The sequence below is a fragment of the Hippopotamus amphibius genome, chromosome 6 (assembly GCF_030028045.1).
Source record: "Hippopotamus amphibius kiboko isolate mHipAmp2 chromosome 6, mHipAmp2.hap2, whole genome shotgun sequence".
NCBI lineage: Eukaryota > Metazoa > Chordata > Mammalia > Artiodactyla > Hippopotamidae > Hippopotamus > Hippopotamus amphibius.
Window position 1 is genome coordinate 171,241,773 of NC_080191.1, and position 26,048 is coordinate 171,267,820.

Below are 26,048 nucleotides of genomic sequence, written 5' to 3' on the forward strand. Positions count from 1 at the left end.
GCGCCCTCCCCGGAGCATGCGGCCAGGCCGCCGGGCGCGGGGACGCTCGCTGGCCGCGCCCTCCCCGGGGGAGGCCCGCGCCTGAGGGCGGCTGTTCTCCGCGCCGCCGCCGCCGCCGCCGCCCCCGGAGGGCGTCCCTCAGGGCGCCTCGCGCTGCTCCCGCGGCCCGGGGCCCCGCCGCCCCAGCCGCCGTCTCGGGAGGCAGCGCGGGTCGCCTGCAGGTCGGAAGCCGCTGCCCAGGGTTGTCCCCTGGCCCGGGAGGGAGGATGCAGGGCGGCGAGCCCGCGGCGGCCGCGAGAGTCCCGGAGGGCGAGGGCAGGCTGGAGGGCGCGGGCGCCGCGCTGACCCCGAGCAGGAGCGGCGGCGGCCGAGGCGGCGGCGCCAAGGGCTGGCAGTACAGGTGAGGCGCCGTCCCCGCGCGGGTCCGGAGGCGGGAGGCGGGCCCCGCAGGTGCTGAGGGCGCCCGTCCGCGCGACGCCCCGCACTTGGACGGGGTGGCGTGCAGCCGTGCGTCCGTTCAGCGGGTGTTTGTTGGCGGCCTTTTGGAGACCAGCGCTCTGGAGTTCATCTTCCCTCTGGCTGGTTTTCCTGTGTGCTGCTCGTGCGCACGGAGGCCGCCTCCCTGTTAACTCGGCTCTCTCCGGAGGCCGGCACGTGCGGGCGCCCGGACGTGTCTGTCCGGCGGGGGCGGGTTCATTCCGTCCGCTTTGTGAGTGAGGAGGGGAGAGGTGCGTGAATAACCTGAATCCAGGGGCGAAAAGACAGATGCTGGTGCCTCCGATCCTCTGAACTCGGGAGGTGTTTCGGCGTTGAGTTGATCAGGCCGCTCACACCTCTGTCTTTGGGAGATTTTACTTGGATTGATTTTCATCGGTATGAATGAAAAACAAGGAAGAGGAAGTGAGTACTGGAGAAGCAATGGTAGCTTTATTTTTTCCTTTTGATATGTAAAGGATAGGTGGAGATAACCATCCAGAATCTTTTTTTTCAAATTGAGGAATGTTCGACCCCTAACATTAGGTTAGGTTCAGGGGTACAGCGTAAAGATTCAATATCGCTATGTATTGTGGAATGATCACCACAATAGATCTAGTGAACATCTGGCACCACACAGAGTTAATTTTTTTTTTTTTTTTTGGATGAGAACTCTCGTAGCAACTTTCGAATGTTTGATACAGTATTATCAGCTGTAGTCACCATGCTGTGCATTACATTTCCAGGACTGATTAATTTCATAACTGGAAGTTTGTACCTTTTGATCACCCTCACCCATTTCACCCACCCCTGCCTCTGGCTACCCTCAATCTGTTATCTGTATTTATGAGTTTTGCTTTGATTTTTAGATTCCACACGTAAGAGAGATCACACAGTGTTTGTCTTTTCTCTGTCTGACTTATTTCACTTAGCATAATGCCCTCTAAGTCCTTCCGTGCTGTTGCAAATGGCAAGATTTCCTTCTTTTTTTATGGCTGAATAATAATATTCCATTGTGTATATATACCATGTTTTCTTTATCCATTTGATGGACACTTAGGTTATTTCCATGCTTTTGCTATTGTAAGTAATACTGCAGTGAACATGGGGATGAAATATACATGACTATATTAATATATAGAAACAAAGTGTAGAAGGTTATAACTTTTTTATTGGTAAGTGATTATACAACAGGAAACTATATTTAGTTGCTGTGAGATGTCTAGGCTCACTTTTGGAATGCATGATGCTTTTTTTTTTGTGGTGTAAGACTAACCATATAAAATTATCAGTGACTTGGTAGGGCTATTTTGATATGACTTAAGGAAGCAAGATAAAGTAATATTTCATGTAGCCATAGGTCAGTCTTCTGGTTGATATCCTCAACTCTTTGAAACCCAGTCTTAACTGAATTGAAAAGTGAAACAGGTTTGATACTGTCATAAAGCCATATACTTTACTTGTATACTTTACTTATATACTTTGATTCAGGACCCTATTATCCCTTACTTAGGGTATTATTTAATGGTTATATAATTTTCAAACTAGACTGTTGGAAGCACAAATGAAAAAAGTTATCTGGGGAAGTATAACAGGAAGTGACAAGTGACAACATAGAACATTCAAAGATTTGAAAAATTAACATGTAAACTCAGCTATATTACTTCCTAGTAATGTAATCATAGTTACAGTAACCTTAAGTCATCCAGGAAAGCACAATCTGTTTAAGAAGGCAGAGAACTGTATGATATAGTCGTGAACAGTTTCAAGGAGAATAGCTAAAATTAAAAAAAAAAAGCTTAAGTATCTGGAAAATTCAGTTATGTGGAACTCTTCACCAAGGATGCAGATATATAACACATTACTGCATTTACATACTGACATATCTTTTTACTTAAAAGAGGCTTGTTCAAGGCTAATCCTCCAGCCTGCCTCTCAGTTGAATTTATCCCCTTGTCCTCAAGAACATCGATCAAACAATTTTCTCCATTTTCCAGCATTGTTCCTTCTTCCCTGACTTCTTCCTCTGAGGCCCCAAATCTCTGGACTTTAGAACAACAACAGCAATAATGAAAACTAATCTAAATCTTTTCTTCTTAAGAACAGTTTACACTCAACTGCCTCCATTTCCTTAACCCTCATTTATTGTTCAACCCATGACAGTTGGCTCTGTCCTTACCAAGCATATGAGTAAAAAATGATGTTTTCATTTTTATGTTTTTTTAAAAATATTTATTTATTTATTTTTGGCTGCATTGGGTCTTCGTGGCTGCCTGTGGGCTTTCTCTAGTTGTGGCGAGTGGGGGCTACTCTTCATTGTGGTGCAAGGGCTTCTCATTGCGGTGGCTTCTCGTTGTGGAGCATGGGCTCTAGGTGCACGGGCTTCCATAGTTGTGGCACTCACGCTCAGTAGTTGTGGCTCATGGACTCTAGAGCTAAGGCTCAGTAGTTGTGGTGCGTGGACTTAGTTGCTCCGCGGCATGGGGTATCTTCCTGGGGCAGGGATCAAAGCTGTGTCCCCTGCATTGGCAGGTGGATTCTTAACCACTGCGCCACCTAGGAAGTCCCCAATGAATGTTTTTAGATTCTTATTCCAGTTGATATCTCTTTAAGTGTACCTGTTATTATTCTTTTCTTGACTTTTTTGGCATTACTTTCCCTTGGTTTCTCCTTTATTCCTCTGTTGTCTAATTGCTTCTTTCTCATTTCTTTGGTTGGCTCTTTTCCTTTGGAAGCGGGTGTGATACTTCATCATCCTCTCTTCTTAAGCTCATGTTTTTGGCCTGTTATCTCATCCTGTTCCATGGCCTCACCGGCTCTCTCTGGATCTTGAGAGCCATAGAGCCAGCTGCTTACTTGTAATTTGCTACTGTCCCATTTTTAAAAATGGAGCTTTCAGGTTGTCTTAGGAAGTGGTTGAAATTTAGTAAGGACTGTGTGGTTCAGACCCTGGGCTTTATTTTGCAGACTTAGAGAATTAATTAGCATAATGCTTTCAAGGTTCATAAATGTAGCATATAGCAGTACTTTATTCCTTTTTGTGGCTGTCTAATGTTTCATTTATGAATATACCACGTTTGGCTTATCTGTTCATAGGTTGCTGGACATTTGGCTTGTTTCCATTTTGTGGGTATTATGAATAATGCTGCTTTGAGCATTTGTGTTCAAGTTTTGTGTGGACATATGTTTTCATTTCTCTTGGGTATATAACTAGGAGTGGAATTGCTAGGTCATATGGTAACTGTTTAACTTTTTGAGGAACCATCAGACCATTTTCCAAAGCTGCTGCACCCTTTTGCCTACTTATTAGCAGTGTATTAGGGTTTTAACCTCTTCACATTCTCATCAACACTTGTTATTACCTGTCTTTTTGGTTTTAGCCATCCTAGTGGATATGAAATGGTATCTCATTGTGGTTTTGAATTGTATTTCCCTGATGATGAAAAATGTTGAGTATCTTTTCATGTGCTTACTGGTCATTTGTCTGTCTTTGGAGAAATGTCTCTTCAGAGCTTTTGGCCATTTTTTTTAATCGAACTATAGTTGGTTTAGAATATTGTGCTAGTTTCAGGTATACAGCAAAGTGTCAGATATATATACGTATATATATGTATATACACATACATATACATACATACATACATATATCAGATTCTTTTCCATTATAGGTTATTACAATATATTGAACATAGTTCCGTGTGCTATGCAGTAGGTCCTTGTTTATCTATTTTATATATAGTGTCTGTTAATCCCAGGCTCCTAATTTATCCCTCCCCCCTTTTCCCTTTTGATAATCATAAATTTGTTTTCTTTGTCTGTATTTCTGTTTTGTAAATAAGTTCATTTGTATCTTTTTTTAGATTCCACATATGAATGATATGATATTTTTCTTTCTCTGTATGACTTATTTCACTTAGTATGATAATCTCTAGGTCCATGTTGCTGCAAATGGCATTATTCTTTTTTATGGCTGAGTAGTATTCCATTGTATATATGTACCACATCTTCCTTATCCATTCATCTGTCTGTGGACATTTAGGTTGCTTCCATGTCTTGGCTATTGTAAATAGTGCTGCTGTGAACATTGGGGTGGATGTATCTTTTTGAATTATGGTTTTCTCTGGGTATATGCTCAGTAGTGGGATTTCTGGGTCATATGATAATTCTGTTTTTAGTTTTTCAAGGAACCTCCATACTGTTCTCCATAGTGGCTGTACATTACCACCAGCAGTGCGAAAGGGTTCCCGTTTCTCCACACCCTCTCCAGCATCTATTATTTGTCGAGTTTTTGTTGATGTCCTTTGACCATTTTTAAATTGGATTATTTATCTTTTTTATTATTGAATTGTAAGAGTTCTGTATGTGTTCTGCATACAGTTCTCTTATGAGATATATGATTATGATTTGCAAATATTTTCTCCCACTCTGTGGATTGTCTTTTCACTTTCTTTTTTTTTTCCCCTCCCCTCCCCCCCCCCCCCCACCACCACATGCCTTGTGGGATCTTAGTTCCCCCACCAGGGATCAAACCTGGGCCCATGACAGTGAAAGCACTGAGTCCTAACCACTGGGCAGCCAGGGAATTCCCATCTTTTCATTTTCCTGATAAAATAATTTGCAGCACAGAAGCTTTTAATTTTCATGAAGCACAATCTGTTTTTTCTTCTTTTGCTTATACGTGGTGTCACATTTAAGAAATCATTGCCAAGTCCAAGGTCACAAAGATTTGCTCGTGTGTTTTGTCTGAGAGTTTTAAATTTTTAACACTTAGATTTTTAGGTCTCTGATTCATTTTGAATTCATTTTTTTTATTATTAATTTTATTTTTTCCTATGTGAAGTATCTGCTTATATCTTTTCATTTTTCTATTAATATTTTCTTACTTTTTAAAATTAATATACTTGAAGTCTATTTTAAAATATTCCATACTAATTAATATTTTTAATATCAATAATTCTTTAAAGTACTTTGTTGATAAATGAGGCATGTATAGTGAAATGTTTACCTTACATACTTGTCCTAGCCACCCAGTTTCCCTCCCTGGAGGCCCTGTCTTTTACTGATTTCTTCACTATAGTTTCAGAAAGTTTATATTTTTTATATAAGAAATATATAACTACATATATTTTAATTTTGTATGGTTAAATATTTTGCTACTATACTTGCTGCAAAGATTTTCCTAGTCTTTGTATTTTAATTTATTACATTTTTCCAGGCACATAGAAAACTTGTGTAAGTCAAACTTACATATTCCTAAATAAATTCCAGGTAGGTTAAAAAATTAAATATGAAACTACCAAATCAGCTTAAAACTACACAAAAACAAATATTCATAAAAATAATTTTCTATAATTCACAGTGAAAGAAAAAAAAATATGTGAAATAAGTGTGTTGTCTATCAATATTATTGTGTTACAAATTACCCCCAAATTTAGTATATTGAAACAGCAGCATTTTTTGTGTCACAGTGTCTGTGGGTCAGTAATGTCTGCAGCGTTGCTGGGTGCTCTGGCTCGGGGTGTTTCACAAGGCTCCAGTCATCTTGAGGCTCAACTGGGAAGGATCCACTTCCTGGCTCATTCATGTGGCTCTTGGCACAATTCAGTTCTTTTGGCCTGTTGGAAACAGACCTCAGTTCCTCATGAACTGATCACTGGTGGCCTCCTTTGGTTCTTGGCCACATGGGCCTCTCCATGGAGCATCTTGCTACTGCCAGCTTGTTTCTTCAGAGTGAGGAAGTGAGAAGAGAGTGGTAGCAAGAAGGAAGTCACAGTCTGTCTTAACCTAGGCATGGAAGTGAAGCCACATCACTTGTCACTATTTATTAGAAAAAAAGATAAGGTTCAGCCCACACAGAGGTGTGAATACCAGCAGGTGGGGATCAATAGGAGCCAGGCAAGAAGGTGCCCATCAAAAATGTTATTATGAATGGACTTAAGATTGTCATCTATGATTGAGGTAGCTGTGATGAGTACACAATTGGAAGTTTGTCTTGAAAGCTGAGAGCTGGGGGCTGAATTTGATTGTTGGGGAACAAGAGGAGATACTTAGAGATCAGTTGCAGTGACCTAGACAGTGAAATAATAAAGGGAAGGTGCCAGTAGGCTGGGAAAGAAGGAAGTCATTGGAGGAAGAGTGACAGACCTTGGTGGGTGATTGAGTGATTGGGTGGAAGGTAGTGGTGAAGGCAGGAAGTAAAGATTGACTTCAGTTATCCAGATATAAAACTTTGAAAAGTCTCTAGGAGAAGCAGATTTCGGGGAGTCAAGTGATGCAATTGCTTTTAGATATGTTGAGCTTAAAGTTGTCAGCATGTTTCAGTCACCTTAAAGATATGGGGCGTTAGAAATGAAGATAATTGCCTTTTAGTATCCAGTATGTTTCACTTCCCTTATCAGTTAATCCTCTTGGATGCCCAGAAGATAGGGCGTTGTTATCCCCATTTTATAGTTGAAAAAAACATCAAAATGAGTTGGCCAAGGTTATATAGCTAAGTGCAAGAACTTTTATTCCTAGGTAGTTATTTTCATAAAGATATTAAAAGTAGATGAGCTTTCTAAAGGCATGAATAATTATTGATAAGTAATTAGTTTAGAACATGGTGGTTTCATCGTTTACTAGTGTTTTAACTCATGCAGCAGATACTTTTGAGCCTTTCCCATGTGTGAAGCCCTCTATTAGTTAATTCCAAATTAATCTGTGCTCTCAGAACAATGAAAGTAGGGACCCCAAGGCTTAGTTTGGGAGGGTCATGAAAAAGAATCAGAAAAGGGAAGAGCCTCAACCACATTTGCAAAATATATCATGACGAACTTTTTAAAAACCAAAGCTGAGAAGTGATTTATTAGATTAGCCTTAAATTTTCTTCTTTCCAGAGTAATTTCTACTCATATGATTTATATTCACTGTTTAAAATGAAAATAGATTTCTTAATTCTAGATCCTTCCTTCCTTTTTCATAGTAAATGTTCAAAGTTTATAAAATGTGCATGTTTCCATTATTTTTCTTCATGTCAGCTTTTAGAAAAATTTACAGATCTGCAAATCTGCTACTTGTTTTTTTAAAGTGGACCAGAAGAGAACTACCCACAGGAGGAACCAAGAAGCAGATTGGGGTGTGTGATGGGCCTGCTTTTTCCTGTTTTGGGCTCTGTGCCAGCTGAGCACTGTGAACAGACAGATCTCTTTCCCTCATTATGAGATAGTATGCACTTCAGTAAATGGGTAGACGTCTGCAAAATATAGTATAGAAATAATTTTTGTGGTCAGACTTGGTATCTTCCACTCTCAATACTCTGTTACAGGGAAAAGTATTCATTTACAAACAGGCAAATGATATTTGCCTGAATATAACCTAATGTTTGCTGTCTTTGAGATTTTACCACTCCTTTTGAAGTGATTTGAGGAAAAAGTCATTAATGTTTGCTTTTTTTTCTTTGCTGGGGTTAAAGGGAAGTTGAATATATATTTCTGTACCCTAATTTTTGTTTTCCTTGTCTGAAATCTGCTACAGATGATAATACAAACAAGGGAAAGACAACTTATAAACATGAAACTGAAAAGAATAAAATATTGTTCCAAAAACCTAGTGAGAACTATACCACACCTTGAACAAGATTTAATTTGTTGTGGTATACTATAATTTCTTATATTTTTGCTTTACAAGTTTAAATATAGTCCATTTGAGTTCATAGTTTCCTAGAAGTTATACTGTATTAAACTATGCAAACAACTTAATATTAGAACATACAAATTAGTCTTTTTAGTATTTTCTGAATAAGTCACGTAATTTAGGTCCCAGAGGTAATTGTCCATCAAACAGATTTGTGGGAAATTATGTCTTTTGTTTTTGGTTTTGAAAATAGTAGAGATAACAGGGCCCATGATGTAATGGTTAGCACTCTGGACTCTGAAAATAGTGAAGAATATTCTTGATATAAATAATAGTACTTTGAGAGAGGGAACATCTTTCCTAGCTAAGAATCTTCCACTGTACTGATTTTGTTAAATAAAAGTATTTGTGTCCAGACTTGTTCAGGTTTAACTTAAAAGTAAATTGCCTGATTAAACAGTCACATTAGTGTTTTGGCATTACCATCTGGTTTTAGGACAATTTATAGAGCAGTTTAGTTTGCTGGTGAAAGAAAGGATTTTCTTTTTCGTTACTTAGATATTGTGACAAGGCATGATTTCTCACTCGTTGTCTCCCTGTACTTGAGTTTGGCTGCCTGTGCGATTTGCTTCCATTGCTATTCTTGAGGTTGGCTGGTGGGTCCCTGGAGGGGTAGACTGAAGTCTGTGTTTGCTACTCGCTGTAGCTGGAAACCCTAGTCAGAGGGATAGAAGGGACAGGAAAGGGAAAAGAACAAAGAGGGAAAACAGGGACAGAAAAAGGACATAGCAAAGAGAGACAGAGGGAGAGGGAGGGAATGAGGGAGGGAGGAAAGGGACAGAATAAAAATGATGTAAATGGTGAGGTGAAATGCCACCAATAGTTGCTTCTAGAACAGGTTTCCTTTCCTACTGCCTGAGCCTATGCAGTCAGTTCTGTAAAGAATAACTTGTTTATCAGTTTTGTAGATGTTTCACATTTATAACTAACATAAGTGAAAAATATTTTTAATTTAATTTTGGGAAATAAGTAATATGTTCACTTGATCCAAAAAAATACTGAAAGGTGTGCAATGAAAATCTTCCTTTCACCCAATCCTCCACCTGCTCAGGACTCCTCCCACTTAAAAATAGAGAATACACACTCCTGGCTTCTTGTGTGTGCTTTTAGAGATTTTTTTAATATAAATTTATGTATTGATTGGCGGTGTTGGATGTTCCTTGCTGTGTGCTGGCTTTCTGTAGTTGCGGAGAGCAGGGGCTACTCTTTGTTGTGGTGTGTGGGCTTCTCATTGCTGTGATGTGTGGGCTTCTCATTGCTGTGGCTTCTCTTGTTGCGGAGCATGGGCTCTAGGCATCTGGGCTTCAGTAGTTGCGGCACACAGGCTCAGTAGTTGTGGCGCATGGGCTTAGTTGCTCTGCGGCATGTGGGATCTTCCCGGCCCAGGGCTCGAACCTGTGTCCCCTGCATTGGCAGGCAGATTCTTAACCACTGTGCCTTTGAGAGATTTTTTTAAAAAAGGTATCATACTATATATATGTATATGGTATTAGTTCAGGCTGCTGTAACAAAATAGTTTACTCTGAATGGCTTAAACAATAGAAATTTATTTTTTCACAGTTTTGGAGGCTGTAAATTTTGAGATCAGGGTGCCAGCATGGTTAGGTTCTGGTGAGGGCTTTCTTCCAGGTTTGCAGATGACCTCTCTGTGTCCTCACATGGCGGTGGCGGGGGAGGGGGGCATTCTCACTGTGTGCACATGTGGAGGGGGAGGGAGAGAGAGAGGGAGGGAGGGAGGGAGGGAGGGAGGGAGGGAGGTGTGAGAGAGCTCTCTGGTTTTTCTTCTAAGGGCACAAATCTCACCATAAAGGCCCTAGTCTGTACCTAAGTATCTCCCAAAGGCCTCATCTCTAAATACCATCACATTGGGGGTTAGGACTTAAACGTGAATTTTGGAGAGAAACACTTCAGTCCACCTTTAATAAGTCCCCTATTGGTGGACATTTAATTTGTTTCCAAAATTTTGCTGTTAGGGATAAGGCAGCAGTGGATAACTTGCTCGTGTCATCTGCAAGCATGTGAACGTTTCCATGGGAAAACGCCCAGGAGCTGGAATTACTGAGTCGATTTGTAATTTTGTCAGTAGTTATTATCAGATTTCTCTTCATTGGAGTGTACAGTGGCAGTGATTGAGTGCCTCTCTCCCAGCACCTTAGCAGTGTAATATGTTATTAGATTGGCAGAAATCTAAAAGTTTAATAGGTTAAAAAATGGTATATCAGTGTAGTTTTAATTTGATTCTTTTTTTTAATTGCGAGTGAGGTTTTAGTGTAAAATTCTGAGTGGGATTTTTTTTTCCAGAAAAATTTAGCATGTTTATTTATAGTTGTAATAAAGTTGAACTGCTGAAACTTGTTCACCGAAACATTTTGACCTGCATTAACGCTTTATGTCCCCACATTTATATTAAAAATTCACACACAAATGAAAATGGAAAAACTGCCAATACCTGATTTCTGTCCCCTAGTTTTCCACTTGCAGTCATATCCTTAAGTACCTTTTGACCCGATGGGGAGAAAATATCTAACGTTTGGAACTACCAATAACAGGAAGAAGAGAATTTTTTTTTTAAGAATGAAATGTTTCCCATCACAGTGGATTCTTAAGCACGTTCTCCATGTATGTGGCATGCGAGCTGGATGTCTTTTGGCACAATTGTTACACGTTTGGCGTGGATAGCACACAGGTTGGTGTCTTCAGAAAGGCCAACCAGATAGGCCTCACTTGCCTCCTGCGAAGCACCCATAGCTGCACTCTGGAAGTGCAGATCTGTTTTGAAGTTGTGAGCAGTTTCTCACATCGGAGGCTGGAAGGGAAGTTTGCGAATCAGAAGTTCAGTGGACTTCAAATAATGTCTAATTTCAAGGCGTGCCACAGTACCAGCCTGTAACAGTGAGGTTTCTTCACTCCTGCAGTAGAGTGCGGAGTCCTGAGAGCAGCCTCTGTAGCCATGCTTCCTAGGTGTTTTACCGCTGGTCGATTTGCGAGCGGTCTGATTTGTACACACCGTGGTATAGAGACCTCTTTATTTACCTCCCTTCTCCTTTGGCTGGAGTTTGGTGAGCTAGAGGTAGTGCTGGCGTTGGAGAGCCACAGCAGCCTCTGAGTGGGGCTTTATCCTGTTTTGCCATCATTGTAAATAGTGGATCATTTATCATTATAAGTAGTATCATTGTGAATAGTGAATCAATTTAAATCAGCAATTTGGAAAATTCTATACAAAATATACTTATGCCTTTAAAAAATTTTTTTATTGTACTCTTCATAGCTCAGAGACATGGTTTCATCTTAGAGTACACATTGTATAAGTTTTTTTTTAATTTCACATGATTTTATAGCTATACAAGATATGGAATCATTTGATTATACAGATTTGTAATTGGGAGGTGATCTACTTCCCAGTAGTAATAGGGAGTTTGAAGATGTGTATATATTATATCTCCACCAAAAATTATGATGAAACTTACAAAAAAAGATTTTTATTTATTTACTTATTTTTTGGCCATGCCATGCAACATATAGGATCTTAGTTCCCCGAACAGGTATCGAGCCTGGGCCCTTGGTAGGGAGGGTGTGGAGTCCTAACCACTGGATTGCCTGGGAATTCTGAAATTTTTATTTTATTTAAGTAGTAGAATGAGCTTTTAAAATTTTCTGTATTTTTAAATTTAATTAATTAATTTTATTGGCTCTGTTGGGTCTCCTTTTGCTGTGCACGGGCTTTCTTTAGTTTCAGCAAGTGGGGGCTACTCTTCGTGGTGGTGTGCGGGCTCCTCATTGCCGTGGCTTCTCTTGTTGCGGAGCATGGGTTCTAGGCGTGTGGGCTTCAGTAGTTGCAGCACATGGGCTCAATAGTTGTGGCTCACGGGCTCTAAAGCGCAGGCTGAATAGTTGTGGTGCACGGGCTTAGTTGCTCTGCGGCATGTGGGATCTTCCCGGAGCAGGGATCGAACCCATGTCCCCTGTATTGGCAGGCGGATTCTTAATCACTGCGCCACCTAGGAAGCACCTGTATTGTTTTTTTGAATAATTAATATTTATAGGTTCTTAAAGGAAAAAAAAAACTTGAGTGTTTGAATTTGTTGTTACTTAGGTAATGTAAAATTTTCATAGGAAGTATCAACATTGCTTGATGCTTCTTGTTTGGTTGTCACCTTTTTCCCTCCTTTTTAAATTCAGATATGGAGGAAGGGAAATGCTTTTCTGCTTTTTCCCTTTACTTTCAATTTAGAAAGAATTAGCACAAGGGAAAAAAAAATTTTTTTTCTTGAATTATGCTATACAGGTAAACATTAAATATCACTCTGAGTGTGTTTTTGGAACTAAGTATAGTTTAAAGCTAGAAAGAGGTACTTACAAAAATGGAAGGAGAGAATGGACATACAGATAGGGAGGGTGGCAGTAGACTTTTAGCACCCTGCTGTTTTCTTGGTCTGTGGTATCTTGGTCTCATTGAATCTACTGCGAAGACCTTTTTGTTTTGGGTTTTTTTTGGCTGTGTTGGGTGTTTGTTGCTGCCCACGGGCTTTCTCTAGTTGTGGCGAGTGGGGGCTACTTTTTGTTGTGGTATGTGGGCTTCTCATTGCAGTGGTTTCTCTTGTGGTGTGCAGGCTTCAGCAGTTGTGGCACGAAGGCTCAGTAGTTGTCGCAGGTGGGCTCTAGGGCACTTGGGATTCAGTAGCTGTGGCGCACGGACTTAGTTGCTCTGCGGTATGTGGAATCTTCCCGGACCAGGGATCGAACCCGTGTCCTCTGCATTGGCAGGCGAATTCTTAACCACTGCACCATGAGGGAAGTCCCTACGAAGACCTCTTATACTCTATGGGGAATAAGTAAATGCTACTATGTGAATAAGATATTGTACTAGAAAAAAATTTTTACTTTTCTCTAAAAATTATAAATGTGAAGTATGATGTTGCTCTTATTTGCAAACTTTACTTTTGAAATTACGATTTTCTGTTGAGAAAAACTTTTAGAATTTTGAGTAATGAGCAGTGTACACACATTTTAGATTGAAAGGGTTATCGGACTAACTCATGAGAAACCTGAGGCCCAGAGAAATGAAGTGGTTTGGTCAGCATCGTTCATGGTGTTATTCAGTGGGAAGCCAGAACTAGATCCTGTACCCATCCCTTCTAGGTGTGCATTCCACAGTATAACACAGCCTCACACTTAAGCTCTAGAAACTTAATTTTGAACGTAAGGGGTATTGAAAAGCCTGCTAGTAATGTCTGAAAGTCCTGTTTACAGGTAAACGCTTCACACTATTTTTTGTTGGCAAACAGTGGTGCTGTAGGCTGATGTGAGGAAACAGGCCCTTTTTTGTATTGAAAGGTGGGAGTTACTTTGGTTGAAGCCTTTTGGAGAGCGGGTTGGCAATATCTGTAAAAATCAAAAATGCATGTACTTTTCACCTTGCAATTTCATTTTTAGCAGGTGTACTCAAAGATGTGTATAACTAGGCTTGTTTCAGTATTGTTTATAATAGTAAAAGCTGGGAAGCAAATGTCCATCACTGGGGGACTAGTGATACTGTTGAGCAGTGGATTACTGTGCAGATCCTAAGAATGCATTAGATCCATATGTGTCAAAATGGAACCTTCCCTAAGAAAACTGTGAAAAAAGCAAGGTATAGTGTATGTAATTGCAACTTTTTTTTTTTAATTTATGTGGCTGCTCTGGGTCTTAGTTACGTCATGTAGAATCTTTGTTGTAGTGTGTGCGATCTTTAGTTGTGGCATGCAAGCTCTTAGTTGCAGCATGTGAGATCTAGTTCCCTCACCAGGGATCGAACCCGGGCCCCCGTCGTTGGGAGCACAGAGTCTTAGTCACTGGATCACCAGGGAAGTTCCTAATTGCAACCATTTAAAAAAAATATAGTGAAAGTGTGTGTGTGTGTGTGTGTGTGTGTGTGTGTGTGTGTGTGCGCGCTCATGTGCACATCTGCAGGTACGCATAGAATATCTCTGAAGAGATACACAAAAAGTTGAGGGAAGTGCTTGTCTCCGAGGAGGGGAACTGGTGGCTGAAAGACAAGGTTGGATAAGGATCTTTTCTCTGTATATGTACGGAATACTCATTAGGAGACAGTTCTTAACGGAGCTCATGTTTCTTCCTATCTTGTGAGCGGTGGTACTGACTCTCCTTTGTTCTTTACTGTTTGTTTCAGAAATATTTGTATAACAAACAGTCTTGGAAGATATAGTATCTCCCTCCTGAGTCAAAGTCAGGTTTGTTTTACTGTCTCCTTGCCATGGAGGTCAGGTGGGCTTACTGGCCTTGAAAGGTTTGAGTTTGCCACGCCCCGTGGTCGTTGTCTGTGCTGCAGCCTGCCACGTGTGCGGGCACCTCCTGCCCTCTCTGCATTGCCTCATGTGATGGGGCTGATCATCTGTCTGCTGCTCTCACTGTGGCTGCTGAAGTCGTTCGTCTGGCTTAGGAGTTTCATGTATCCTGCCAGCATCTGTGAAACTGGCCAGTTAACTTGTCAGCTTACAGATAGGGTGACGTCTCAGACCCTTCATAGTTCTTGAGAAAGTATCTACTGGAAAAAAACAAGAATTATTTTTTTAAATAAAAGAAGTAGGAGACTCAGGCTTTTTAGGTTGCATCATTCTGACTTGAAAATGTCAGACTAACAAAGTAAGACAGATCTAGAGAACTGATCTAGAAAATGAACCCTTTGCCTGCAGAGGAATCGACTCCCTGGAGGAGGAGAAAACCTATATTTGTTGCTCATTTACCATATTGAAATGTACTTCAAATATCTTTGGGTTGGAATATATTTTCTCTCCTTTCCTCATTATACATCTGAAGTTAGATGTTCTTATCCGCATTTACAGATGAAGACACATAGGGCCAGATAACTTGCTTGCCTAAGGTCCCACGGGGATGCAAACCTGTGTTTGTCTGTGTTACGTCCATGCCCTTCCCGTTATAATAAACAACTTGCTAACTTTCTGGAAGTGATAGAATTGACTTTATACTTTTCAATGTAGAAGTTTCTTCTGTCCAGTCTTCAAGTGGCCAGCTATTTGCATGAGGGATTTCCCAAATGTAGTTGTCTGTAACAATCAGATTATATATTGGACTTTCTCTGTTTTGGGTCTGTATAGGCAAACATTTTACAGCTCTGTTTCTTAGACGTTCTTCGTGAAATCTCTCTTAACTGTCCAAGGCAGTAGGTATCTCCAGTGGATGCAGTTTGTGACTTAAAGCAGCCCATGGCTGATAGAACTTTCTTGGGAGTTACCTGTATTATCTTCAAAATTCATGAAGATTTTATATTTTATCTACTCTGTAATATGTCTGTTACTGGGTTTTTCAGAGGTCAGTAGATAATATCATGAGTTCAGGACCAGTTGGAAAAGAGGACATCAGGGATCAGACAGGATGCAATCACATTGTCAGGTAGGGGCTTGCTCGGTGGCGCAGGGGTTAAGAATCCGCCTGCCAGTGCAGGGGACACGGGTTCCATCCCTGGTCCAGGAGAATCCTGCATGCTGCGGAGCGCCGAGGCCCGTGCGCCGCAACTGTTGAACCTGTGCTTTGCAGCCTGTGAGCCACAGTTGTTGGGGCCGTGTGCCGCAACTACTGAAGCCCGTGCACCTGGAGCCCGTGCTCCACAACCAGAGAAACGGCAGCAGTGAGTGTCCCGTGCACCACAACGGGGAGTGGCCCCCACTCCCGGCAACTGGAGGGAGCCCGAGTGCAGCAGCGAAGACCCCACACAGCCAGTAAATTAAAAAAAAATTGTCAGGTTATTTTTTATTGTGGTACAATGTACATATCATAAAATTTACCATTTTAACCGTTTATAAGTATACAGTTTGGTGGCGTTAAATATATTCACACTGTTATGCAACTGTTACCTCGATTCATGCCAGAATTTTTATCATCCCAAACTGAAACTCTGTACCTAATTAAATAACTCCTCACCCACCCGCATCTCCCAGCAACCACTATTCTACCTTCTGTTTCTGATTTTGACAAATCTAAGTGCCTCATATAAGTGGTTTGTTCTCTTTCTGACTCACTTCACTTAGTATGGTAACCTCTAGTCCATCCATGTTGCTGCACATGGCATCATGTCACTGTTTTTAATGACTGAGGAATATTCCTGTGTGTGTGTGTGTATCACATCTTTGTCCATTCATCTGTCGATGGACATTTAGGTTGTTTCCAAACAACCTAAATTGTAAATAGTGAATTTACAATTGTAAACTGTAAATAGTGCTGCTATGAATGTTGGAGTACATGTATCTTTTTGAATTATAGTTTTCTCTGGGTATGTGCCCAGGAGTGGGATTGCTGGATCATGTGGCAACTCTATTTTTAGTTTTTTGAGGAACCACCATACTGTTCTCCATAGTGGCTGCACCAATTTACATTCCCACCAACAGTATAAAAGGGCTCCCTTTTCTCCACACCCTCTTCAGCATTTATTATTTGCAGCCTTTTTGTTAATGTCCACTCTGACTGGTGTGAAGTGGCGTTTTGATTTGTGTCTCTCTAATAATTAGCAATGATTAGCATCTTTTCATGTGCTTATTGGCCATCTGTATGTATTTAGAGAAATGTCTGTTTAGGTCTTCTGCCCATTTTTTGATTGTGCTGTTTGTTTTTTTGGTATTGAGCTGTTTGTATATTTTGGATATTAAGCCCCTGTAGGTCACATCATTTGCAGATGTTTTCTCCCAGTCTGTAGGTGGTCTTTTTGTTTTGTTTGTGGTTTCCTTTGCTGTGCAAAAGCTTGTTAAGTTTGATTAGGTCTCGTTTGTTTGCTTTTGCTGTTATTTCTATTGCCTAGGGAGACTGACCTAAGAAAACATTGGTATGATTTATATCAGAATGTTTTGGCTTTGTTCTCTTTTAGGAGTTTGTGGTGTTTTGTCTTATATTTAAATCTTTAAACCATTTTGAGTTTATTTTTGTGTGATGTAGGGGTGTGTTCAAGCTTCACTGATTTACATGAGACTGTCCAGACTCGTTTCTACCTTTTGGCTGTTGTGAACAATGTTTCTGTGAACATTTGTGTACAAATATCTGTGGACGTTCTTGCTTTCATTCTTGTGTGTATATACCCAGAAGTGGAGTTACTGGATCATATAGTGATTCTACATTTAACTTTCTGAGGAACCATGATACTGTTCTCCACAGCGGCTGCACCGTTTTCCAGTTGCACCAGCGATGCGCAAGAGTTCTAATTTCTCTGCATCCTTACCAACACTTGTTATTTTCTGTTTTGTTTTGATTTGAATAATAGCCATACTAATGGGTGTGAAGAAATTGTTTTGTTACTGGAAAAACTGACTGAAGAAAGTGGCTTTAACATGGGAAAATAGGTTAGCTGATATTTCACCCTGGAATTAGTCACGCCTGTCCACCTAGTCACGAGCAGGTTCTCTCTGTCAGAGCAGATGAGGATATCTTCTCTGGGCAGGCGGGCAGACGCAGAGAAGAGCGCCCCGAGTGAGTGGAGCCGTTCCCTCGTGCCCAGCTGGGGAGGGAGTGAGGGGAGGGCTGGGGGGAAGCCTCCCCATGGGAATAGGTGAGGCAGGAGTAAGTTTCTTAACATTTATGTGAGGTTTGACATTAAAAATGCTTTAACTTCTTGCAGTCAAACAGATTTGCTCTAGAAAGAAAGTCCAGTTTTACCCTGTTTTCCTAGCCACCCAGCCCAGTTTTGGGCACGTGTAACCTAATTTGAGAACGAAGGGCTTATAGGAAACACAGTTCTCTATCGCAAAAGAGCAGTGCTCATATGGTTACAGTGGAAAGTTTTAAAAATTTTAATCTGGGGCTTCCCTGATGGTGCAGTGGTTGAAAATCCACCTGCCAGTGCAGGGGACATGGGTTCGAGCCCCGATCTGGGAAGATCCCACATGCCTCGGAGCAGCTAAGCCCGTGCACCACAACTACTGAAGCCTGTGTGCCAACAGCCCGTGCTCCACAAGAGAAGCCATCACAGTGAGAAGCCCACGCACTGCAAGAAAGAGTAGCCCTGGCTCTCCGCAACTAGAGGAAGCCCGTGCACAGCAACAAAGACCCAACACAGCCAATAAATAAATAAAACAATATAAAAGAAACAAACAAAAAAATTTAATCTGTATCTGTTAATAAGTGTAAATAGCTCTGTGTCTGGACTGTCCCATCTAGTCAATATAATTGAACATTTAAAAAATATTTGAATTGATTATAAAAATAATATATTAAAGTTGGATAATATGAAACAGTAAAGAGAACAAATTAAATCATCCATAATTCTTCTATCCAGTGATAACGACAGTTACTGTTTTGTGTACTTTTGTTCTGTGCATATATTTTACACACTGTATAAAATTCTGCAACCTGCAATTTTAGTGCTCTTAATAAGTGTTTCCCCATGTTGTTAGAATCTCATAAACATTCTAATACTATTCTGTGATATTTCTTAACCGTTTTCTTAATATCATTCATTTAGCCTGTTTTTCTTCCTTTTTCCTCTCCATTTCCTTTTTTCTCCATTTTATTTTTTTTTACTATTATAAATAGTACTGCAGTGGACATGTTTGCCTACGTTTCTAATCATCTGTCTGGATACGTAGAAGTGAAATTCTTGGGCCAGCGAGCGTTAACATTTTTAAGACTTTTAGCAGAAGAAAGGGAGTCTCCCTTGACTTGTATACCTTTTGGTATAGATTAAGACACAGTAGAAATTAGAATTTGTTTTATCTGGGATTTATTTGAGTATACGGGCTATGAATTGAGCTGTTACTGTTGTGTTGTATTTTTGTTTTTTTGCAGGCTACTCAGTTGTCTTGTGGTTTTATAGAAAAATTCTGCTTCTCTTTTCCCATTGCTTAATTCTTTCAACAGAGATGTATTGAGCACCTGTTTATATCCCAGGGTATACACTAGGTACTGCAAGGAGCATCTTTTTGCAGCAGCAGGAGGTACATGTGTTGCAGTCCTTCCCATCTGTTGTCAGCTGCTTTTTCCTCAGCTAAGCAGGCGGCTCCCTCCCTTCGTGCTATTTATGTTGCAAGGGAATGAACTAAAACTAAGCCTTTTTGGAGGACAGTTCTTGCCTAGTAGAAAGTAGGAATTTTGAACTGTGGCTTGACTGGCACCTCCTCTGCTACAGCTTGCATACATTTGTGCCCATAATTAAATGCCTTAAGGTATCCAACTTTAATTCCTGTACCTGGGTTCTGGAGCCCACCTCTCCCTCACTTCCCTCTATCTCTCTCCTGAAGTTGTGAGCCTTTTTCTCTTGACTATATCCTACCTATTGGGCACTTAGAACTACCCTTGCCTGAAACCCACATCGCCTCAACCACTTCTCTTTCTCCCAGTCTCTCTTCAGTTACTGCCAGCTGGTTCTGCCTTCATGATTGCATTGAACTGCTATCTCTTGGTTGTTAAATCTTTTTTTTTTTTTTTTTCTCCATGCCTTGCGGTTTGTAGGATCTTAGTTCCCTGATGGGGATGGAACCCAGGCCCACGGCAGTAAAAGTGCTAAGTCCCAACCACTGGACCACAGGGAACTCCCGTGGTTGTTAACCCTAATAGAAACTTCTCAGTCTTCATCTTCCTCCACCCCTCAACAGAATTAAATATTCTTGACTGAAGACTTACTGGGAATACTCCTGGTTTTCTTCCTACTACTTGGCTACTTCGTATCTCCTCTTTGTACTCCTTTTGCCTTTAAAACTTTTCCTTAGGGTTCTCTCCTAGACTCTGTCGCTTCTTCTCATCATTTTATGATACTTCCTAGGTGGTTTTATTTACTGTCATGGATTCAAATACCAGTTACATGCTTATATGCTGATTACTACCAGAATCTCTATGTTCAATCCAAATCATGCTACCTTATTGGCTGTCTCCCTGTGTTGTGTCCTACAGGTCCCTGAAATTCAGCATGCTAAATTGGGACAAATCCAGACCTTCCTCTGTGATGCCCATTTCAGTGAAGGTGTTCGTATCTACATAGTTGTGCCAGCTGGAGAGCTGGGTGTTGCCCTTTGTCCCTTCTCTCACTCTTACTCTCCTTCTCATTTCACACCTGATAAGCTAAGCCCTGTAGTTTCAGTCTAATCACTATTGAATCCTTTGTGTTTGTTTAGTGAATCCTGTGTCTTTAACAGACTACCCTTTTCATTTGTATGACAGCTAAAAACAGAGCCCCAGAGGCTCATTGTTTTTTTTCTTCAAGGAGATATGTTTTTCTTATATTAGGTGATGGATTTGGGATGGAGAGGAATCGCCTTTTTTATTTCCCCATCCTTTTCAGTGGATTTTCAGAGTGCTTTGCATTTAAAAGGTGCTGAGTAATTGTGTTGAACTGAAATAAAGCGATATGAAACTTTTCAAAAAATAGCTTTATTTTAAAATAAAGCTTCTACATATCTTAAGTCTGATAAAGAAAGGTTAAGAAATGTGTGTCATAGTAATGGTGATTTAGAAACTGAAACAGTCATTGTTAAGATACCTAGGAGGTGGTCAACCGCAAGTTAAATAGAATAATGCCACTTGACGTACGTTAATCAGCTGTGTTTGTAGACTGTCAGCTTCTAGTGCTAATTTCAATAAAATGTTAACAAGATCAGAGTATACCCAGTTTGTGGAGTGGTGGGGTTGCTGAAGGACTGAAGAAGACATTAACTTTTTCATAGCTCATTTTCTGCTTCACAGAACACAGACTGTTAGTGTGAGGTAATCATCTATGTGGTGTACTCCCACTTGAACAGCTAGGTTTCATTCATTACCAACAGGTAAATCTTCTGTTGAATTCACACATTTTAAATGAGAGCAGAGCACGCGTGTTACAAGTACTCCATAAAGCTCAGTTGTGGGGAAGGCGAGCGACAGGTGTTCACTCACAGAGCTCTTACGCCGGCCCAACGTCAGCTGTCAGCTGCTTGCCCGGATGAGAGAAGGAGAGGATGAGGGAGGGACGTACGACCAGCTGTTCCAAGAAGGGGATGTTCTTAAACCGGTTCTTTGTAAGCTCAGATGTCTGTTTTCTGTGGTAAAAGCAGGCCAGCACTTTATAATTACATATTTGAATGTTTCTTTTGAGGCTGGCTTTATGCTACTACCAAATGAACCATGTCAGTATCCCTCTTGTGATTTTTGTGAGAAGGTTAACTCTTTTTAGATATAAGCATCAAAAAATACTAAAAACATTAAAAATTGAACATAAAACATTACTGTGGAATATGAAGATATACTTTTAAAAATATTTTATTTTTTTAATTTATTTTTGGCTGTGTTGGGTTTTCATTGCTGCACACGGGCTTTCTCTAGTTTCGGTCAGCAGGGGCTACTCTTTGTTGCGGTGTGGTGGCTTCTCTTGTTGCGGAGCACAGGCTCGAGGCACATGGACTTCAGTAGTTGTGGCACGTGGGCACAGTAGTCGTGGCATGCAGGCTTAGTTGCTCCTTGGCACGTGGGATCTTCTCGGACCAGGGCTTGAATCCATATTAGCAGGTGGATTCTTAACCACTGAGCCAGCAGAGAAGTCCCTGAAATTACACTCTTAAAAATTCATTGATAGTCATTAAATGACAGATATAAATAACTAAGATATGACCAAAATGAGGAATACCTTTAATGATATGAGGGACTAAACAAAAATAAGGGACATGAGGCTTTGAAATGAAGATTTTGTTTTTCTCAGTTGTAGATAGATTATTTGAAGTTTCAAGAAGGCTTCTCTGCACAGTTCACATATCCATTTGAAGAATATATGTAGTCCTAGAACCAGAGGAGTTGAACTATAACTGAGCTGTAATGTTTTTATTGCATGCTAATAGCTGTGAAGTGATTCTTACCAAGTAATGAAAGCTTGGTGCAGAAACTAGGTTAAAGAGGAAAATAAAAAATGGTGAACTATGGAATATCTGGGTACTTGGGGAAATATTTAATTTAGGTTGTGTGACATCTTAGGCCTTTTGTGGATTGGTACAGAGTGTAAATAACTTTTGAGGTTATGACGCTACAGGACAGAATAGACAAAGTGTAAGGTTTTTTTTTTAAATGTAGATATAATTGATATATAACATTAGTTTCAGGTACACAATATAATGATTTTTTATTTGTTGCAGAATGATCCCAGTAAGTCTAGTTAACATCCATCACTACTCATAGTTACACTTTTTGTTTCTTATGATGAGAACTTTTAAGATCTGTTCTCTTAACAACTTTCAAATATACAATACAGTATTATTAACTATAGTCACCATGCTATAAATAACATTCCCAGGACTTACTTATTTTATAACTGCAAGTTTGTGCCTTTTGATCACCTTCACCCATTTTGTTCACCTCCCACCCCTACCTCTGGCAACCACTAATCTGTTCTATCTGTGAATTTTGGAGTTTTTTGTTTTTATTTTTAGATTCCATGTATAAATGAAGGAATAAGTTTTGTGGACAAGAACAGTTCAAGACAGCGAGGCTCTGTGTTAAATATCTAAAACAAATGGAGAACTCTTTGGGAAATTATTTTTGGGCCGAGTCCAGGGGCATTGGGATTCTGTGGCCTCCAAAAGCTGTTAAAGCCCGAAGCCTGGGAAAAATGTGAGTGCCAGACTAGAAAAGTATCTCTCCACCTTTTCAAGTACCATTGGGAACTGAAAGAAATAGCTTTGCTGTGACCTAGGGCTGGAAGTAGGGCAAACATCCAATGTGTTGGGTTTCTAGAGAAGAATCCTTCCTCTAGATGTGGGTTTGAGGAATTCTGAAATGAGGATTCAGATGGTACTATCAATTTTAACATGACAGAACACATGTATAATTATCATAACTTTGGGTTGGCATTTTAGAGGCTGACAGCCTTTGTCTTCTTGAGATTAGTGACCTTATGAAACCAAAAGGACTTGAGCAGTTTTAGTAAACGTTGTTTGCTAGGCTTAGAATGGAAGAAAAATACAGGAAAAAAAAATGTATACTCAGTCATGGGATCAGTTCTTTATTTTCAGGTTTGATCTTTATTTCCAAGCACTTTGAAGGAGTGAGATTAGAAAGGCAACCAACTATTGAGTTTATCCCTGAGGCATCCTCCTACTTACTCTCCAGTGATAACAGCTACTAGAATCTTATAGTCAGTTTGGTCATTTTGTTGTGTGTTTGTGTGAGAGAGTATCTTTATCTCTTTTCTTTGTTTTTTAAAAATATTTATTTATTTATTTGGCTCCATTGGGTCTTCACTGCTGCGTGTGGGCTTTCTCTAGCTGTGGCGAGCAGGGACTGCTCTTCATTGTGGTGGCTTCTCTTGTTGCAGAGCACAGGCTCTAGGCGCATGGGCTCAGTAGTTGTAGCACGTGGGCTCATTAGTTGCAGCACTCGGGCTCTAGAGTGCAGGCTCAGTAGTTGTGGCGCACGGGCTTAGTTGCTCTGCGGCATGTGGGATCTTCCTGGGCCAGGGCTTGAACTCGTGTCCTCTACATTGGCAGGCGGATTTTTAACCACTGTGCCACTAGGGAAGTCCCTCTTTATCTCTTTTCATTTGTCATTCAGAGAAACCTAAATCTTTTTTTTTTTTAAGAAATTTTATTTTAAATTTATTTATTTTATTTATTGGCTGCGTTGGGTCTTCATTGCTGCACACAGGCTTTCTCTGGTTGCTGCGAGTGGGGGCTGCTCTTCTCTTGTGGAGCATGGGCCCTAGGCACGTGGGCTTCAGTAGTTGGGGCACACGGGCTATAGTTGTGGCGCATGGGCTTAGTTGCTCTGCAGCATGTGGGATCTTCCTGGAGCAGGGCTCGAACCCGTGTCCCCTGCATTGGCAGGTGGATTCTTAACTACTGCGCCACCTAGGAAGTCCCAACCTAAATCTTTTAAAAATTTTGTTCTATTAATTGTGTTACCTCTCTCGTGATTTTGCTTTTGATGTCCGTGTTTTAAAGGTTGCCAGTTGTCTTATACTTTCCATTTTCTAGGTGCTGGTTTGCTGAAATTTTACCAAATAAGCTCTGTGATTCAGGGATAGTAGAGAAAATAAATGTTTAATATCTGTTGAATCTTATAGTGTAAAGTTAAAACTTCAGAGTAGATGAGTTTAAAAATAATTCTTAATGTAAATTACAGAATGAAGCCCATATATCAAAAGGATGCATCAGTGTAGGTGTAGCTTTATTATCTTTTCATAAGTATAAGGCACCTTAAAATAAGTATAAGGGAACTTAAAATAATGGAAAAGAACTATTGATGAGATACCGGCATTTTCTCTCCTTTTTAAAAAATATTTATTTATTTAGTCTGTATCAGGTCTTAGTTGCAGCATGTGGGCTCAGACTTCTTGGTTGCAGCATGCAAACTCTTAGTTGAGGCATGCATGCAGGATCTAGTTCCCTGACCAGGGATTGAACCTGGGCCCCCTGCATTGGGAACACAGAGTCTTACCCACTGGACCAAGATACTGCATTTTCTATGAACCACTATAACAGAGCGTATCTAATAAATAGAAAAAGGGGCAGGAAGTAAAGACACTCAATACAGGTCCCAAGTAAATCTTCCCAGGGCAAGACTTGCCGAGAGTACTTTACGTCATGTCTGTCTGGGATGGGAGAGTGGGAATGAGGTGTCATACTCGTCAGAAACAGGATCTTCATTTTGGAAGCCCAGAGAATCAAAGACATAACATGTCCCACCCAGCGAGGAGGCATTATTAGACCTAGAGACCTTTTTCAGTTTATTCTAGAACCATAAAACTGGATTTTCTTTGCTTAGCATTGAATTGTTATAAAATATTTTTATTTATAATTATACTTACAGTATGTTTGTTTCCTATTTATGTAATCTTATACTTATGTAATGATTTTATATTTGAAATATTGTATAGTAATTTATGGGGGTTACACTTATTTTGAAGAACTCTGGTAAAATAATGTCCCATGGAAATGAAATATGGGGGATTAAGTAGTTCTACTTGTTAACCTATGAATTTTACTTCTGAAGTAAGTTCGAGGCACTTGTAGAAAAAGGTATGTGTCTACAGCTATTTTTTAAGTTGTACAGTTAACTTCCTGGGATTTCTTCTAATTTTCACTGACTTTGGCACTCTCTGATCTTTTTGAAACAGTGATCACATGGAAAACGTGTATGGCTACTTAATGAAGTACACCAACCTCGTCACTGGGTGGCAGTACAGGTAAGTGTGAGTATTCTGTCGCATCTCTCTCCCAGGAGACCGGAAATGGGGCTGATAATTTTATATTCTTGTGTTACTTCAGTACCAATATGGCTGGGAAACATGTTAGAGAAAGATTTACCATGTGTTTTCTAAAAGTCTGATGACTTTCTTCTCCCTTTTAAGGGGTGGGAGTGGTTAACGTCTGTCCAAGATGCAGCTTCCAGATGCCTCAGAAGTTAGAGTCACTTGGCCACTTGCCTTGTGCGTCCTTGCAGTGGTGAAGCTTTTAGGGTGGTTTGTGTTAGGTGCCTGCTCAAGATTCTCAGAGCTTCTCTGGGACCTTGGAGAGTTTAAATAACCAGCCCAGGTCAGACAAGCAGTCAGTAAGTGGCAAAGCCAGCTATCTTAAATACTTTGTGGAATTGGTAGTTGTGGGGCAGGGGTTTAAACTTTTTTCTTTTTTTTATTGTGGTAAAATAAACATAACATAACATTTACCACTTTAAACAGTTTTAAGGATACAGTTCAGTGGCATTAAACACATTCACATTGTTGTGCAGCCATCAGCCTCATTCATCTCAGAACTTTTTGCATCTTCTCAGACTAAATCTCTGTACCTATTAAACAATAATTCCACACTTCCCTTCCCCTGAGTTCTTGGCAACCACTGTTCTACTTTCTGTCTCTATGAATTTGACTACTCTAGGTGCTTTATATAAGTGGAATCATACAATATTTGTCCTTCTTGTGATTGGCTTATTTCCATTAGCGTAATGTTCTCTAG

General features: G+C 40.3%; 1 protein-coding gene across 4 annotated transcripts in view; it reads left to right on the top strand.

Moving 5' to 3' along the window:
* Positions 1-239: 239 nt before the first annotated feature.
* Positions 240-26,048, top strand: part of OSBPL11 (oxysterol binding protein like 11) — a 93,442-nt gene continuing 67,633 nt past the window's right edge. For 2 of the 4 annotated variants that reach the window (XM_057739060.1, XM_057739057.1), the window contains exons 1-2: positions 264-400; positions 25,214-25,282. In XM_057739060.1, the coding sequence (XP_057595043.1) occupies positions 267-400; positions 25,214-25,282 (203 nt within the window). In that variant the 5' untranslated portion in view covers positions 264-266. Of the gene's footprint in view, positions 401-878; positions 901-25,213; positions 25,283-26,048 lie in introns of those variants that run through there. The other 2 variants (XM_057739056.1, XM_057739059.1) reach the window with 2 other exon arrangements.